Source organism: Megachile rotundata, chromosome 12, assembly GCF_050947335.1.
Source record: "Megachile rotundata isolate GNS110a chromosome 12, iyMegRotu1, whole genome shotgun sequence".
NCBI lineage: Eukaryota > Metazoa > Arthropoda > Insecta > Hymenoptera > Megachilidae > Megachile > Megachile rotundata.
In genome coordinates, this window is record NC_134994.1 from 16,490,360 (window position 1) to 16,504,384 (window position 14,025).

The 14,025-nt window shown below is 46.3% G+C and overlaps 4 protein-coding genes across 6 annotated transcripts; 1 reads left to right on the forward strand and 3 right to left on the reverse strand.

The window, feature by feature from the left end:
• The first annotated feature begins 79 nt into the window (after window positions 1–79).
• Pdhb (Pyruvate dehydrogenase E1 beta subunit) lies at window positions 80–2,948 on the forward strand. The gene is made up of 5 exons (XM_003701451.3): window positions 80–540; window positions 661–723; window positions 1,215–1,421; window positions 1,496–2,126; window positions 2,211–2,948. Exons 1-5 carry the CDS (start codon window positions 532–534, stop codon window positions 2,360–2,362), a joined length of 1,062 nt encoding a protein of 353 aa, XP_003701499.1. The 5' UTR covers window positions 80–531; the 3' UTR covers window positions 2,363–2,948.
• Fibp (acidic fibroblast growth factor intracellular-binding protein) lies at window positions 2,892–5,165 on the reverse strand. The gene is made up of 6 exons (XM_003701444.3): window positions 4,422–5,165; window positions 4,134–4,335; window positions 3,834–4,061; window positions 3,530–3,757; window positions 3,217–3,471; window positions 2,892–3,154 (listed from the first exon to the last, which is right to left on the reverse strand). Exons 1-6 carry the CDS (start codon window positions 4,504–4,506, stop codon window positions 3,076–3,078), a joined length of 1,077 nt encoding a protein of 358 aa, XP_003701492.1. The 5' UTR covers window positions 4,507–5,165; the 3' UTR covers window positions 2,892–3,075.
• A 1,767-nt stretch (window positions 5,166–6,932) lies between these two features.
• On the reverse strand, window positions 6,933–10,939 carry daw (activin beta chain dawdle). Of its 2 annotated transcripts, XM_012280978.2 has the most exons (4): window positions 9,585–10,853; window positions 9,060–9,317; window positions 8,211–8,593; window positions 6,933–8,120 (listed from the first exon to the last, which is right to left on the reverse strand). In XM_012280978.2, exons 1-4 carry the CDS (start codon window positions 10,105–10,107, stop codon window positions 7,953–7,955), a joined length of 1,332 nt encoding a protein of 443 aa, XP_012136368.1. In that variant the 5' UTR covers window positions 10,108–10,853; the 3' UTR covers window positions 6,933–7,952. The 2 variants fall into 2 exon arrangements, with proteins under 2 accessions (XP_012136368.1, XP_012136369.1); XM_012280979.2 differs by lacking the exon at window positions 9,060–9,317 and having other exon boundaries at window positions 9,585–10,939.
• A 414-nt stretch (window positions 10,940–11,353) lies between these two features.
• On the reverse strand, window positions 11,354–13,981 carry CtsL4 (Cathepsin L4). Of its 2 annotated transcripts, none has more exons than XM_012280980.2 (5): window positions 13,133–13,981; window positions 12,869–13,045; window positions 12,425–12,784; window positions 11,993–12,153; window positions 11,354–11,571 (listed from the first exon to the last, which is right to left on the reverse strand). In XM_012280980.2, exons 1-5 carry the CDS (start codon window positions 13,262–13,264, stop codon window positions 11,406–11,408), a joined length of 996 nt encoding a protein of 331 aa, XP_012136370.1. In that variant the 5' UTR covers window positions 13,265–13,981; the 3' UTR covers window positions 11,354–11,405. The 2 variants fall into 2 exon arrangements, with proteins under 2 accessions (XP_012136370.1, XP_003701533.1); XM_003701485.3 differs by having other exon boundaries at window positions 11,354–11,601.
• Between the last annotated feature and the right edge of the window lie 44 nt (window positions 13,982–14,025).

Sequence of the window (14,025 nt, forward strand, 5' to 3'; positions counted from 1 at the left end):
AATTAACCGCTAGTTTCTATCTCTACGATTGGCTAGACCGGGAGCTGAAACGCTCGAAACGTGATTGGTTAAAAATCTCGGCATTATACTCTGCTCGTCCGCTACATCGAAACGACTAGTACATAGTAGAGTTTTCGAAGGTCGTCGATCATTTCGTTAAACATTTAACGAGAAATGATTCGGAGCGAGAGAAGCTCGTGAAAATAATAGTTCGAAGGAGGGTATAAATCGAACGAGTAACTCGACGATTCGTTGGTCGACTAATTGCGCGAGGTCGTGATATATCGAAGTACAGTAAGCGCCAAAACGTAGCCAAGCTTGTTTCGTAAGAGTTCGCCTACCGACCTTCGTTTTCCCAGTACCGTTCCGCGTTTCTCGACCCATTCGTTGCCAAGATAAAATCTAAAGTCACGAACCAGAGTGCAGCGAAGCGGCCTGCACGCGTTAATAACGATCAATCGTCCGAGTAACTCGATCGACCGAAACTGTCTGGACACTCTACGATATTAAACGTACAATTCACGGCCTACAATGTTTTCGGTAAATATACGTTCGAAAAGAGCGCGAGCTCGAATATTATATCTTAAAGAACTTCCGACACGTCCGTAGTTTAAAGACAAATGAAACATTCTACACCTTCCCATTGTTGGTCGTTTCCAGTCTGTTGCTAGCAAAATTGTTCGTCGTTCGTTTTCCACTTCAAAATGGACTTCCGCACAACAGGTAAGAATCTTACTTGATCACGCGTTTTTCGTTCGTGCTCACGCGACGAACATAACCTCTTTCGTTTGACAAGATCGTTTCTCGCGTGTACGTACGTTTCTCTTCTCACGATTCCGATAACTTCTTCGAAACGATACATTTTTCTACTTATTTTTCTCACCATACTCCTCGAATAGATTCGACTTTTGTCGGTTCGTTAAGTCAGCGAATCGCTCGACGTGGCCGATTAGAGCGCGAAGGGCAACAAAGGTCATTCGTTTATGAATATAATTATTTAACCGCGAAGCTTTTTCCGATGAAAATTTCTAATTAAAGTAATCGATGCGCTGCATCGCTCGCAATGCAGATAACGATTCGAATCGTTATCGAATCGGTCGCTAACGCGCCGCTAAAAAATTAAACGAAAAATCAAATACGAGGCTGATCGTTAACGTACGTTCGAACGCGCTTTGCTTCCTTCCGGCATACGCTAAACGCGGGAATCCCGATAGATGACTGTCCGAGACGCTTTAAACTCGGCTCTGGACGAAGAAATGGAAAGAGACGAAAAAGTGTTTTTACTCGGCGAAGAAGTGGCACTTTACGACGGAGCGTACAAAGTTTCTAGAGGTCTATGGAAAAAATACGGAGACAAACGCGTGATCGATACTCCCATCACGGAAGCTGGATTTGCCGGTATAGCCGTTGGAGCTGCTATGGTAAGTTGACTCTTTACCAAGTCGATTCTTATCGTTCCTCGTTTATTTTTCTATTTCTCTTTCGAACGTTTCAGGCTGGCCTACGTCCTATTTGCGAGTTCATGACATTCAATTTCGCCATGCAAGCGATCGACCAGATCATCAATTCCGCAGCAAAAACGTTTTACATGTCTGCTGGACAAGTAAACGTACCGATCGTGTTTCGTGGTCCGAACGGAGCAGCGGCTGGCGTGGCCGCGCAACACTCTCAATGTTTCGGTGCTTGGTACAGTCATTGTCCCGGTTTGAAAGTGGTATCCCCTTATAACAGCGAAGATGCCAAAGGATTGTTGAAAGCCGCGATTCGAGATCCCGATCCAGTGGTCGTATTGGAGAACGAAATTTTGTACGGTGTTCAATATCCTATGTCGGACGAGGCTTTATCGAAAGACTTTGTTCTGCCGATCGGCAAAGCGAAAATCGAACGCGTCGGCAAACACGTTACCTTGGTAGCTCATTCGAAGGCGGTCGAGCAAGCTTTGGAAGCAGCGAACGAACTCGCGGGGAAAGGGATCGAGGCAGAAGTGATAAATCTTCGATCTTTGAGGCCGCTCGACACCGACACGATCGCGCAATCGGTGGCCAAGACAAATCACCTTATAACCGTTGAACAAGGTTGGCCGTCTTCCGGAATCGGAGCAGAGATTAGCGCTAGAATTTCCGAGAGTAAGTGAACGTTCGGTATTTATCCGCTTCCCCGCGCCCCGCCAATTACACTCCGAATGTCACGTATCGTTTTTACGTTTTCAGGCGAAGCGTTCTATCACCTCGATGCACCGGTGATGCGTGTCACGGGCGTCGACACTCCCATGCCTTACGCCAAGTCGTTGGAAGCCGCGGCGCTACCGCGAATGAGCGATATCGTGTTGGCCGTGAACAGAGTACTGGGCACGTCTCAGTAACCAGCCATTAAAGTACAAATCGTTAGGTAAAATTACAATCTCCCCTTGATCCTTTTGCCCTCTTCCGTCGTACGGCCTCTCTTAGCTATCTCGTTGATCGAAGAATAACTACGAAGGCTTAACGATCATAGGATAAGTAGTAGAAAATTGTTTGGTAGTCGAGCCATACCGTGATTCACGGAACATACGCGTACGCGGAAAACAATGTGTTCGTTCGAGTTAGCAAGTGTGCGCGTACGCGCGTGCGTGTGTGTAGCCATGATCGTGACCATACAACGATCGGATCGAATCGTTCGAATACCTTGATCCAAGAGAAATCGATAACGACGCGAATCAACGATGTTATTTTAGGTACGAACTTTGATCGTTGCATCCCTCGCGGATCGGCGACGCAACGCTTTCGTTATCTTTCTCGCTCGAAAATTTTTAACGATACTGGAAGACGCTACGCTAGGCTACGTATAAGTGACTGAAACGATAAAATTGTAAATTATAGCCGTATTCGAGATAAGCGAATAAATACGCTGCATTTGTTTACTAATTATTTATTGTGGCAAGTTAATAAATTGAATCGGCATACGTACAATTAGTCGAATTTATCTATCTACGACATGTATATGTGTATATATATATATATATATATCTTACTTTCAATTATTATCGACGTTGACCGTGCTCGTTTTCTGTGTACCATCGTCTTCTTGCATCGATAGTCACGTATGGTACATGCGCAATAAGCAACACGTTACAACGACCATGTAACGTTCAAAGGCGTCTCTTACTTCGGTATCCCTGAACAAAGCCAGAAGGATAATATCGACGAACAGTAATATTAATTTACGCTCGTTTCGTACCTAAATACATCCATGTCTAGAGCGCATTGAGTATAAGCCGCGAGGAAATTTCGAAGATCGGTATGGGTCCAGTTCACTTGACGCCACGGCTCGATGCATCTCTCGACCAGCTCCAGAAAGAAGAACCGTAAGTCTCTCGATCGATGAAGGTTACATCCGATTCCTAGTATAGCTCTCGTGTACGAACGAAAGTTCGAATCTATTTCTTGATACGAACGCTCGAGAAGCATCGGTTTAAGCTTGATGCACACCAAACTAGAAAAAGACAAAGTTTTATCGTAACTGGAGAAATTCGATCGAGGAAAAAACTTACTGTTTATGGTGTTTGTCGTTCTCCAATAATATTCTACATTGGGCTAATTCCAGTAAAAATTCTCTGTCCAAATCGGTATCAAAATATTCCGATCCGATACAACGATACGTCCACGACGACATCATGCTGTTGGCACAATGATAGATATCGGGAAAGGTTAAAAACTGCAGTTTCCTTTTGTTCATCTCGAATCGGAGGCAGGCAACGAACACGACGGCCGCGTATCGCCTACGCGACGATCATAAACGTTAACGCAAATTCGCATTACCGAGAACGCGTATTAACAAGTGTCTTACGGCGTTACTTGGCAAGGTCTTCGGAAAGTAAAAAGTGTTGCTCTATGTTGGCAGCCAACGATCCTGACAAATCTTCCACGACCTTAAACACTCTCTTCACGTTGTCGTATTGTCTGCGACAACTTTTTAGCGTGATGCCCGTTTTCTCCGACACTTCGTCCATGTCCTTTCTACTCTTGGACGTTAATTTTTTACCTAGTAATTCTCTGATCACGACATCGTCGAATTCGTAGTACCTACGAATCTCGAATGAAAGTCTCGTTAGAAACGGTAAAAGTTTCGAAGTTGCGGTAAATAAGGCCGCTTACATCTCGATCAGCATTTGACTAGTTTGAGGTTCTATTTGAAAGGCGAGTTGTTCGCTAGCCAATTTGGTAGGGGTATGAAGCAGCTTCTCCAGAAGCGCGTATGTCCGATAATGATCCAGAATATCGGAAGCCACCAATTCGATCGATGCACTCGTTTGATGACATATTCCTCGTTGATGCAGGATGTTGACCGCTTCGCTCGCTAATTTCGTAAGCAATCGATTAGTTGGATTAGTTTACCGCCGAATAGAACGTAAATCGAATAGAACGTAAGCCGATAAAACTCACACGAATGGCCATCGACCCACAGTTGATATATCTCGGGATCAACGAGAGTGTAATTACTGATGAAAACGTCGACTTCTGACAGCATCGCAGCAGCGGCGGCGATGTCGACGATACGCTGTACGCGATTACCTTCTTCAAATGGAAACGAACCTTTTCGTGCTTCGCTTGGCCACTTACCGATTCACGACATCGCACACGCTCGAAAATTCAATTTCGTCAAAGCACATCGTCCAGGCTCGTCTAAATTCCGTCAACGATAATCAACCTCCGTGCACCGTGACGTTCACGGCCAGTGTTGTCACTAGTTAGCAATTTTGCCAAGAAAATTCCCTACGTCAAGGACTTTTCCCACTCGTACGTAATCCAACAAATATTCCCACGCAACTCGACAGTCTCCAAGAACTAACGTATCAGACGACGAGTTATTGTCTGCTAATCACGGATACCTTTTAGGTTCATTTCGATTAATATAGTTGATTTTATTACCTTAATTGACTGTAATATGCATCGAATCGCGTCGGAGTGCACGACCAATTAACTTCGAATTGTTTTCACATAACCAAACTATTAACAATTATTAACCATTTTTAGGCTAGGTTTCTGGCTAGTGTCCCGCCATCTAGCGATAGAAGTTGGGAACTAGTTAAACCGCAGGTTCAAAAGCGTGTAGTTCAGCCTGTTCGCCGGAGAAATGGCGCCACTTTTCGGCACTTTGACGACGCAGTATTGTTCCTGAGGCATTTAGAAACAAATTTCTATTAGGGTTTGATGCGTTTTGATGCCTAATAAAGGCAGAAAATGAATTTTTGTCGAATTCGGGCGAAAACGGTACAGGTGGCGCCATCTACCGGCGAGCGGCGGAACTACGAAACACTAAAATTTCGATTTTCTCGAAAACTAGGAACTTTTCCGAAATTCTGAGATATACAAATTCTTCCTTGTCGCCTACGGAATCGAACGAATCTAATTATAGCCGGCTAGGACCATTATTAAAGAAAATAGAAAAATAGCCCATTTCGTGGACTAAAAAATTGCCGTCCATCTAGCGGTGAAAGTTGGAACTACAAAAATATAAAAATGCGATTTTCTCGAATATTAGCGAACTTTGAGCACTTCTGAGGCTCAGAAAGTGTTATGTGATCGCATTAGAAGCAAAATAATGCATTAAATGCTTCCTAAAGTCTTTAATAAAGAAAATAAAAAAAATGTCATTTTATGGAGAAAATGTGTGGCGCCATCTAGCGGCGAAACTGCGAACTAAACTAAAAAAATGTATATCCGAACACGCAGTAAAGGGGTCAAATAAAAATTGATATTCTGGGCTTAATAGGCAAAAAAATGAATAACTTAGTTAACAAGAATTGCTTCAAAATGTCTAAAGAAACATACTACCTCGTCAAAGTTGCGAAATATTACTTCTTATATTTTTCCTTAACCCGTGTACGTGCATAGGTTTTTTCAGGTTAGTTCGCAGTTTCGCCGCTAGATGGCGCCACACATTTTCTCCATAAAATGACATTTTTTTTATTTTCTTTATTAAAGACTTTAGGAAGCTTTTAATGCATTATTTTGCTTCTAATGCGATCACATAACACTTTCTGAGCCTCAGAAGTGCTCAAAGTTCGCTAATATTCGAGAAAATCGCATTTTTCTATTTTTGTAGTTCCAACTTTCACCGCTAGATGGACGGCAATTTTTTAGTCCACGAAATTGGCTATTTTTCTATTTTCTTTAATAATGGTCCTGGCAGGCTATAATTAGATTCGTTCGATTCCTTAGGCCGCAAGGAACAATTTGTATATCTCGGAATTTTGGAAAAGTCCCTAGGTTTCGAGAAAATCGGGATTTTCTATTTTTGTAGTTCCAACTTTCACCGCTAGATGGACGGCAATTTTTTAGTCCACGAAATGGGCTATTTTTCTATTTTCTGTAATAATGGTCCTAGCCGGCTATAATTAGATTCGTTCGATTCCGTAGGCGACAAGGAAGAATTTGTATATCTCAGAATTTCGGAAAAGTTCCTAGTTTTCGAGAAAATCGAAATTTTAGCGTTTCGTAGTACCGCCGCTCGCCGGTAGATGGCGCCACCTGTACCGTTTTCGACCGAATTCGACAAAAATTCATTTTCTGCCTTTATTAGGCATCAAAACGCATCAAACCCTAATAGAAATGTATTTCTAAATGCCTCAGGAACCATACTACGTCGACAAAGTGGCGAAATTTTCATTTTTTTATTTTCCTTATATGCGTGTTCGGACCCTCATCTTTAGGATCAGTTTTTTCAGTGGTTATTCGTCCGTGGCAAGTCCGATTAAAAATTTTTTTTTCTATGTCCATCTGGATGTACGTACGCATGTGCGTGGAAAATTTGATGAGAATTGGTTGAGAGGTGCGAAAGAAAAACGCGGACAAAGAAGTTGGAAAATCAAGTATAAGAGCTTCGCTCGCTCAATCACATTAACGAGGGGGATGGCGCATATTTTGGGTAGGGTTAAAGAAATCGATCGAACCTTTCCAGTTAATGTTCGGGCGCGTATGCGTCGCGTTTATTTCAGCAGCTACAAATTGCGCGATAACTGTTCCAGAAAAGTTTGCTAATCGAACGCTTACGGTCCAGTTTAGTTACGTTACTCCGCGCACGACAGCTACGATTGTTAGGATCGCGAAAACTCTCGTCGACTATTAGTTTTGCTAGTTATGTCGGTTTTCGCACCATTTACATCGATTCGCTTTCCACTGGCGTCGCGTTGATCGTCACGGACGACGCGATTCCTTCTTAATTCCTCTTCACTTGCTCGTCCGTGATGATAGAAAAACCTTAGCGAGAACCGAATGATCGTAAGAAGTTGGGCCCGTGGTTCGAGATAACCGCGAACGCGCGTCAAATCGTATCGATAAGATCGAATTCGGATAAAAAGCGGAACCGGAGCGGCTCGTCGACGTTGCATACGGTATTCTGATCAATCGTTCAGATACCGAAACAATGGGTCGCGATAATTCGATAACGCGATACGTAACGCGAACGAACAACGATAACAAAAGACTCGACAGTTTCTCGTGGAAAATTTGGTCGGACGATCGATTCGATCGGTAAAGCGTATACGTAGTCGGTCCGATCGTCTCGAGGCGATGGTTCGACCATTCGAAGATGCGACCGTCGAACACGCTATTGTCCATTGAAATAATAAATAAATTTGATCGAGGAACACGATTACGCTAGATTAGGGATCTGTGAAACAGTTAGTAGAACGCTTGCCAGGTCGAAAGCAACGTTCGACGATAGCTATAGATCGAATATAAATACTGTTTCTGTACCGTAACGCGTGTACACGAAGACACACCGGATCCGTTTCGAATTATCTTTAGATATAGAATTTAGGGTTTAGACGACAACGAGTGACTTAATTAAACGAAAAATTTCGTGAAAGAATAACGCGGATCGCGCTATTTGATCTGCACGATCGCGTTGATTCGTTCGTTCGTTCGCTCGTTCGTTCCGTCGACGTTGAAAGAAGCTGGTTTCCGTGTAAATCACATGCAACCACAGGCCTCCACGACCATGTTCGGCAGTGTCTTTTGCGTAATCGTATTGTTCGAATCGACGTAGAGCAGCTGAATCGGAGACAATTGGGTGGGCGAACAACACGGAACGATTTCGCCCTTACGGTGCGCCGTATTGCCGGTCCTAGCCAGCAATTTCTGAAAGCGAAAACATAAGGCGAAGAAAGTGAGAAAAGCTCGAGAGTGGTTCGAGAGCCGATGGAAGCCGATGGAAGAGTAATAACTTACTCTGATCACGTTGCTGTAGGGCGATCCGCTGACAGTCAAGGACGCCGCGTTCGAACAGGAGCCTCGACAAAAGTACGCGTGATATCCGGTCGGATGAAGAATCCAGTCGTTCCAACCGATATCTTCGAAATTTATGTACAGCTCGTCTCTGCAGCATTCCTTCGTTTCCGGTTGGCAATTCGAGTTCCTCTTCGGTCTGTTCTTTTGCGGTAGCGGCGACGCGTGTATCACGAGAAACGGTTTCAGGGTTTGCTCGATGGAGACGGGCGCTGTGTCTCGATCGATCGAGCAGGTGCTGCACGCTATCTGTATCGCCTGGTTCAATCGAAGCTCGTCCACCCATCTCTTCAAGGTGAAACTCACGTCCGTCTTAACCCATCCCTCTGAAACATCGAGAAGATTATATTTTTAATATTTTTAGACGCGACCGATTATATTTTTATTTATTTTCTCGTTCGCTCGTCTTTTACGACGACATTCGAGATCAACGAATTTCCTATCGCGAGAACGTTGCGCTCTACCCGACGCGTACCCTCGTACGGTCTAAAGTCCTCGCCGCCAACCAGCAGATACACGCGTACGCGAAAAGTCTATTATCTTTGTACCGTTTAGCTCGTCTCGAGAAACTTTTCCTTTCCGCGTTTCTTCCTTCGCGCCTCCGATATCTTTCGCGCTCCGCTCGTCTCGGCGTCCGCCGAGAACAGACGATCTTTTTCCCCTGGTCGTTAGCGGAAAATCTATTATCTTTTTCTACGCGACAACGAGAAAATCTAAAAAGTCGCGATAGAATGAAACGAGACACGAGACAGAGAGAGGTACGGAAAAGAAAAGGAAGGTTGGTTCACCTACCTCCGATGTCCGTTCCGAAGATCGCTACGATCGTGTTCTTCTCGAAGCTCCTGTTCAGATCCCAGTGATCGAGTTCGGAAAGCACGAACGTTTGATTCAGATCGTCGTTCTCGTCGCGTTCTTTGTAAAACCATAGCTGCGCCGAGGTGACGTCCACGAACTGCATCTCGTTCGGCAAATAAAAGGTGAAACAAGCGGCAGGATTGAAGCCCGTTAAGTGGTTCGATTTCTGTCGGCATTTTTTCGAATCGGCAATACCTGAAATTCGTGAGATTTTCGTGAACCGAACCTCGTCGAGGTTTCCCGACTTTCCGCTACGACATCGCGCACGATCCAACGGCAAACCATTCAACGAAAGAAACATTTGGCAAAAAGTATCTATCTATCTCTCTCTCTCTGTCTTTCGTTCCCGTTCTTTCCTCTTGTTGCCGTTACGTTTAGTCGAGTCGAAATAGCGAACGCGGACAAGATATTAGGGAAAGGAAAGGAGAGGAAGCGACGAAATTGAAAATATCGTGAGCTAACCTTCGTTCGGGAAAACGACTATCTGATCGGTTTTCCCATAGAAACTGTCGACAGCTTTCTCCGGTTCGAGCGGTGTACCAGGACGAAGTTCGAGCACGCGACCATTTATCAGAGGCTTCGGTAAGGTCGAGAGCGAGATCGATATCTCGGGCGGCTTCGAGAGCCGTAACTTCTTGAGAATCTGCTGCTTCACGTATTCGACCCTCAGCTCCGTTAAAATCGGATCGTTCGCCAGTAGGCTAATTTTGTTTTGCGTACACCCGACGCAGTTCTCTTCCTCGAACTGCAACGAAGAAGAGGAGGAGGACGACGACGCGGTGGTGGAGGTGGCAGTAGTAGCGGAGGTGGTACTAGTAGAAGGGAAGGAGGAACTCGAATAGGCGGTGGCAGTGGCAGGCGTTGATCGAGAGTAAAAGCTCCACCAAACGGAAGACAAGGGGTTTGCGACCTTGGGTAAAATAGCCTCGACCCGATTACCCACCGAGAGAAGGGAAAGAAGCAGAAGCTGGTCAACGAGTCGCATCGTTGCGAAATCCTTTCGATCGCCGATTTCCTACTCGCCAAGTTCTCCTCCCTATTCCCTTTCCTCTCTCTCTCTTCTTCTTTCTCGCTCACTCGCTCTCTCCCACACACGCACGCACGCACTCACACACTCGCGCACACACTCTCTCTCTCTCTCTTGGTTTTTCTGCAAACTTTCACTGATTCTTTCTTTCGAATGCCTTCGGAGATGAGCGCCGATCGTGGAGCACCCGTTTCTTTCCCATCGAGTCACGCTCGTTTATCGATCGTTCGTTCTTTCTTTCCGTCTCCTCGTTTCCCCGCAACACCGATCGCGTTAACTCGAACTCGTCTCGTCCAACGACACTTTCCGTTCGCGCATCCGCATCTTTCTCGCGTCCGGTCCCGCGACTCGCGAAATTTCCTCGGTCAACGGACACGTCCGTTCCAGCGTCGAACGGTTTCGTTTTCGGAGGATTCCTGAGACTCACGAGACACGCCACGGCGCAACGGCTTTTTTATGTCGACCGATCGTTTTCTATCCGCCTATCCGAGCGACCATCCAAGCAACTCGTTCACGAAGACTGAAGACGCATCGTCGAGATGGTTTAGTCACGCATCGGTTCTCGGTACAGTCTGAACTTTGCTCCATAAGCGGGGGGATACAGCGGATTGGACGAAGACGAATCGTTCTGATATCGTCGGTGGAAACACGCGCCACGAACATGCTTTTCTTTCTTGGCTTTTTCACCTACATTCTCGAGCGCTTGCTCGCGATCTCCGCGATCTCGGAGAATTCCAAATTACTCGGTATCTCGTTCGCCCGTTCACCCTGCACGCTTTTTATATCGTCGCTCGCGGATCTCTCCTCCGAGGCGACGCGACTTCCTTTTCCTCGTTTCGAGCATCGACCACGGTCGGTTCGTAGCTTACGCGAATTGAAAACACGAGCGCGCTGTCGATTTGCGACTGGCTCGAATTCCGAATCAGGAACGAGAGCCCGTTACGCGTCTCGCCCGGATAAACCGATGAACCGACGAACCGATGAACCAATGAACCGATTAGCCGATAAACAGATAAGCAATCGGTCGTTAGGTAGACGCACTTTCGACGACCGAAGCGTTCGCGTACGCGGGCCGATTAGTGGCTCGGAAAGCGTCCAACAGGTAGTTGGATCGACCCTCCTCTCGCCGCGCCGGAGGAGATTCTCGTGTTCGACTTGGGCGCTGTCCGAAAGAAGGAACAGGGACGAAATAAAAGACGGTAGGTCGTTACGAAGTTTAATCGTTGTTACGTATAGCATCCTCGATATTCCAAGTGTTATACTTTTGCGTACGCCGCGTAATTGGCTACGCCACAGCGATTTTTCATCTTAGCCAGACGCATGTAACCATTTTCACCCCATCCGTCGCCCCACCAGTTTTTCAGAATCCATTCGGTCGGCGTATAACCGACGATCAGCACAGCGTGATTCACCATGTCCGAGCTACAAAGTTCGTCGTCGTAAACTCCGTTGCTGCGAATCAGATCGAAATTTTCGAGAAATATCGAGAGAAGAGTAAAAGAACGTGTTACGGTTCCGAAACGCGAGTTCAGTGCCTTCGATTCGTTTAGGCTGTCTTTTGGGGTCATCGCGCAAACGATGCACCAAAGGTTATCGCTTAACTGGATCAATTTCTCCGTGTATCCACGAGAAGGGGACAAACACGTTCGTTTCCTTGTACTCCCTCTCGTATACGTTATCGTTCTTTCTCTCGCTGTTCCTCCGCCGGAGGACAGGAGGATGGTAACGGCTACAAGCAAAAGGTACACGATTCGCCGAGCGAATGGCGAGCGAATGCCGAGCGAATGCCGAGCGAATGCCGAGCGAATGGCGAGAAAAAAAGAGAAATAGGAAAAATACTCACTGATAAAGTTGAAACGTCCTCGGGCTGGCGTTTACCGAAGCAGCTATCGGGCCTATCGTCGCTACGGCAGCTTCCAAAGCTTTCTCGTCGCGTGCCGGTAACACCGCCCACGAGGTCACGTTCACGACGCTCAAGTCCTCTTGAAAACGACACCGGCCTTGCTGTTTCGAATACGAGTAAATCTCTTTCTTCACGTTCGAACTATGTATACATGCACGTATATCGCTGTGTTTTCGTCGAAATTCTAATTTCTCCGCGTAACACGTACGTCTCGCGCAAAAATTTCTCGGTTACGTCAGCCGTGTACGAATCGACGCAGCGTACCAAGTGAAACGTTACGAAAGAGCAAAGCAAAAAGTGTACAAATCTTATATCTTAGGAGTAAGAAAAAATGGAGGAAAATCGCGTTAAAAGGGAGAAGAAAATTCATACTTTCGCTTTGTAAGGATAATAAGCTTGACTCATTAATCCTTTCGCCTTCTCCAGATATCTCAAGGTATTTCTCAGAGATCCCCCGGAACAACCCAAATTGCCGGTCGACGTGCTGCAGTCGATCAGTTGCTGTTCGCTGAGCGGGATCAACGCACCGGTTCGCTTGAAAATTTGCCCTTGGATACTGCCAGCTATCGAATAGGCGTAACAACTTCCGCAGTTCCTCTGATTTTCGGCCGGAGTGACGAAGCCGAGTTCGCGCCAGTCGATTCGCGAGGGAACGAGGCCAGGATCGCTTAGTGCCGCTCCTACAACGCTGTCCGTCGACACTCGACGCTTGCGACTCGGAATCAGTTTCACCTGCGTTCACAAAGTCGAATCTTGAGAAAATCCAACGAACGAAGCTTCCTCGATCGGGTGATAGCGGGGCTATGAGCTACTCACCATTTCTCGAACGTACTGTCTGGTTCCGAGATCGGCGATGTGATTGTCTCTCAAAGTGTAGCTATGATGACCGGCAGCTGCCATCATGTTATGCTTGTAGATAGTCACTAGATTCTCCTCCCAACTCGCCCTTCGGTCGGTCTCCTCGCTTCCGGAGTAACTCTTGTTGTAACGAGCCTGTTTAGAAGCGAACGCCGAGGAACAATCATCGATCGATACAAGTCGATTCGGAGCGGATTCAAGTTACCGTAACGTTCGCGATACCTTGTACGAGTTCCAGTACTCGTTCAGCTTTGCCGATATTTCCGGTGGGAAACGCTGCTCCTTGCCAAACACTCGGAGGACGCTCCAGATCGCTATCAGAACGATCGGAAATTTCGAAAACCGAAGACGCATCGCTTATCGAATCGTTTTTGTCCGGCAGTTGAACGGTCGATCGACTGGCTCGAATATTTCTTGACCGTTTCGATATCGCTCCCGATAATCCACGGGTCATTTTCAGGACGCTCGTCAGCGATTTTACAAATTTCGTCAACTCGGCCAACCGCAAAAACGACGCGATCGCGCGAAGCTTGCGACATTTCCAATGTTTCGTATATTCCTCGAAGTTGGCGTAACAACCGTCGTGGCATTTTCACGGATACATCTGCGCAGAAGATTACTCTCGCTTTTCGTTTTCGTCTTCGTCCGTTCGACTCTGAAGACGATCGGACCGATTATGTCCGGGTTTCTTGTTCGAAGCCCGATACACTTTGGAAACGATAAGCAGAAGAATCGGAGAAGAGATAAGAAAGAGCGAGAAAAAAGAAACGGCGATTGCGGGAATCGCTATTACAAAATGCATCGAAAAGTAAATAGGAGGTTCGTATTTGTCGTCGAAAAAGGATTGCAGCGTTTACCGCGAGATGGCTGCACTCGCAAAGAATCGCGAACGAGCGAAAAAAGAATAGAGCAAAGATCAGTCGCGAGCCGCGTGGAATTCGCGCGCCCAGGTTCGAGAACCCATTTCCTTTCTTTTGTTCGTTTCGACGCGCGGTATTTGTCACCCCGTCCGGTGACAAGAACGTTCTCGCGTTCCACGGCAATTTTCTGATTAAAGTTTGTCCAGGTCGTCGAACCGTACGGTCATCGGTCTACCCGACGACACACGACGATCC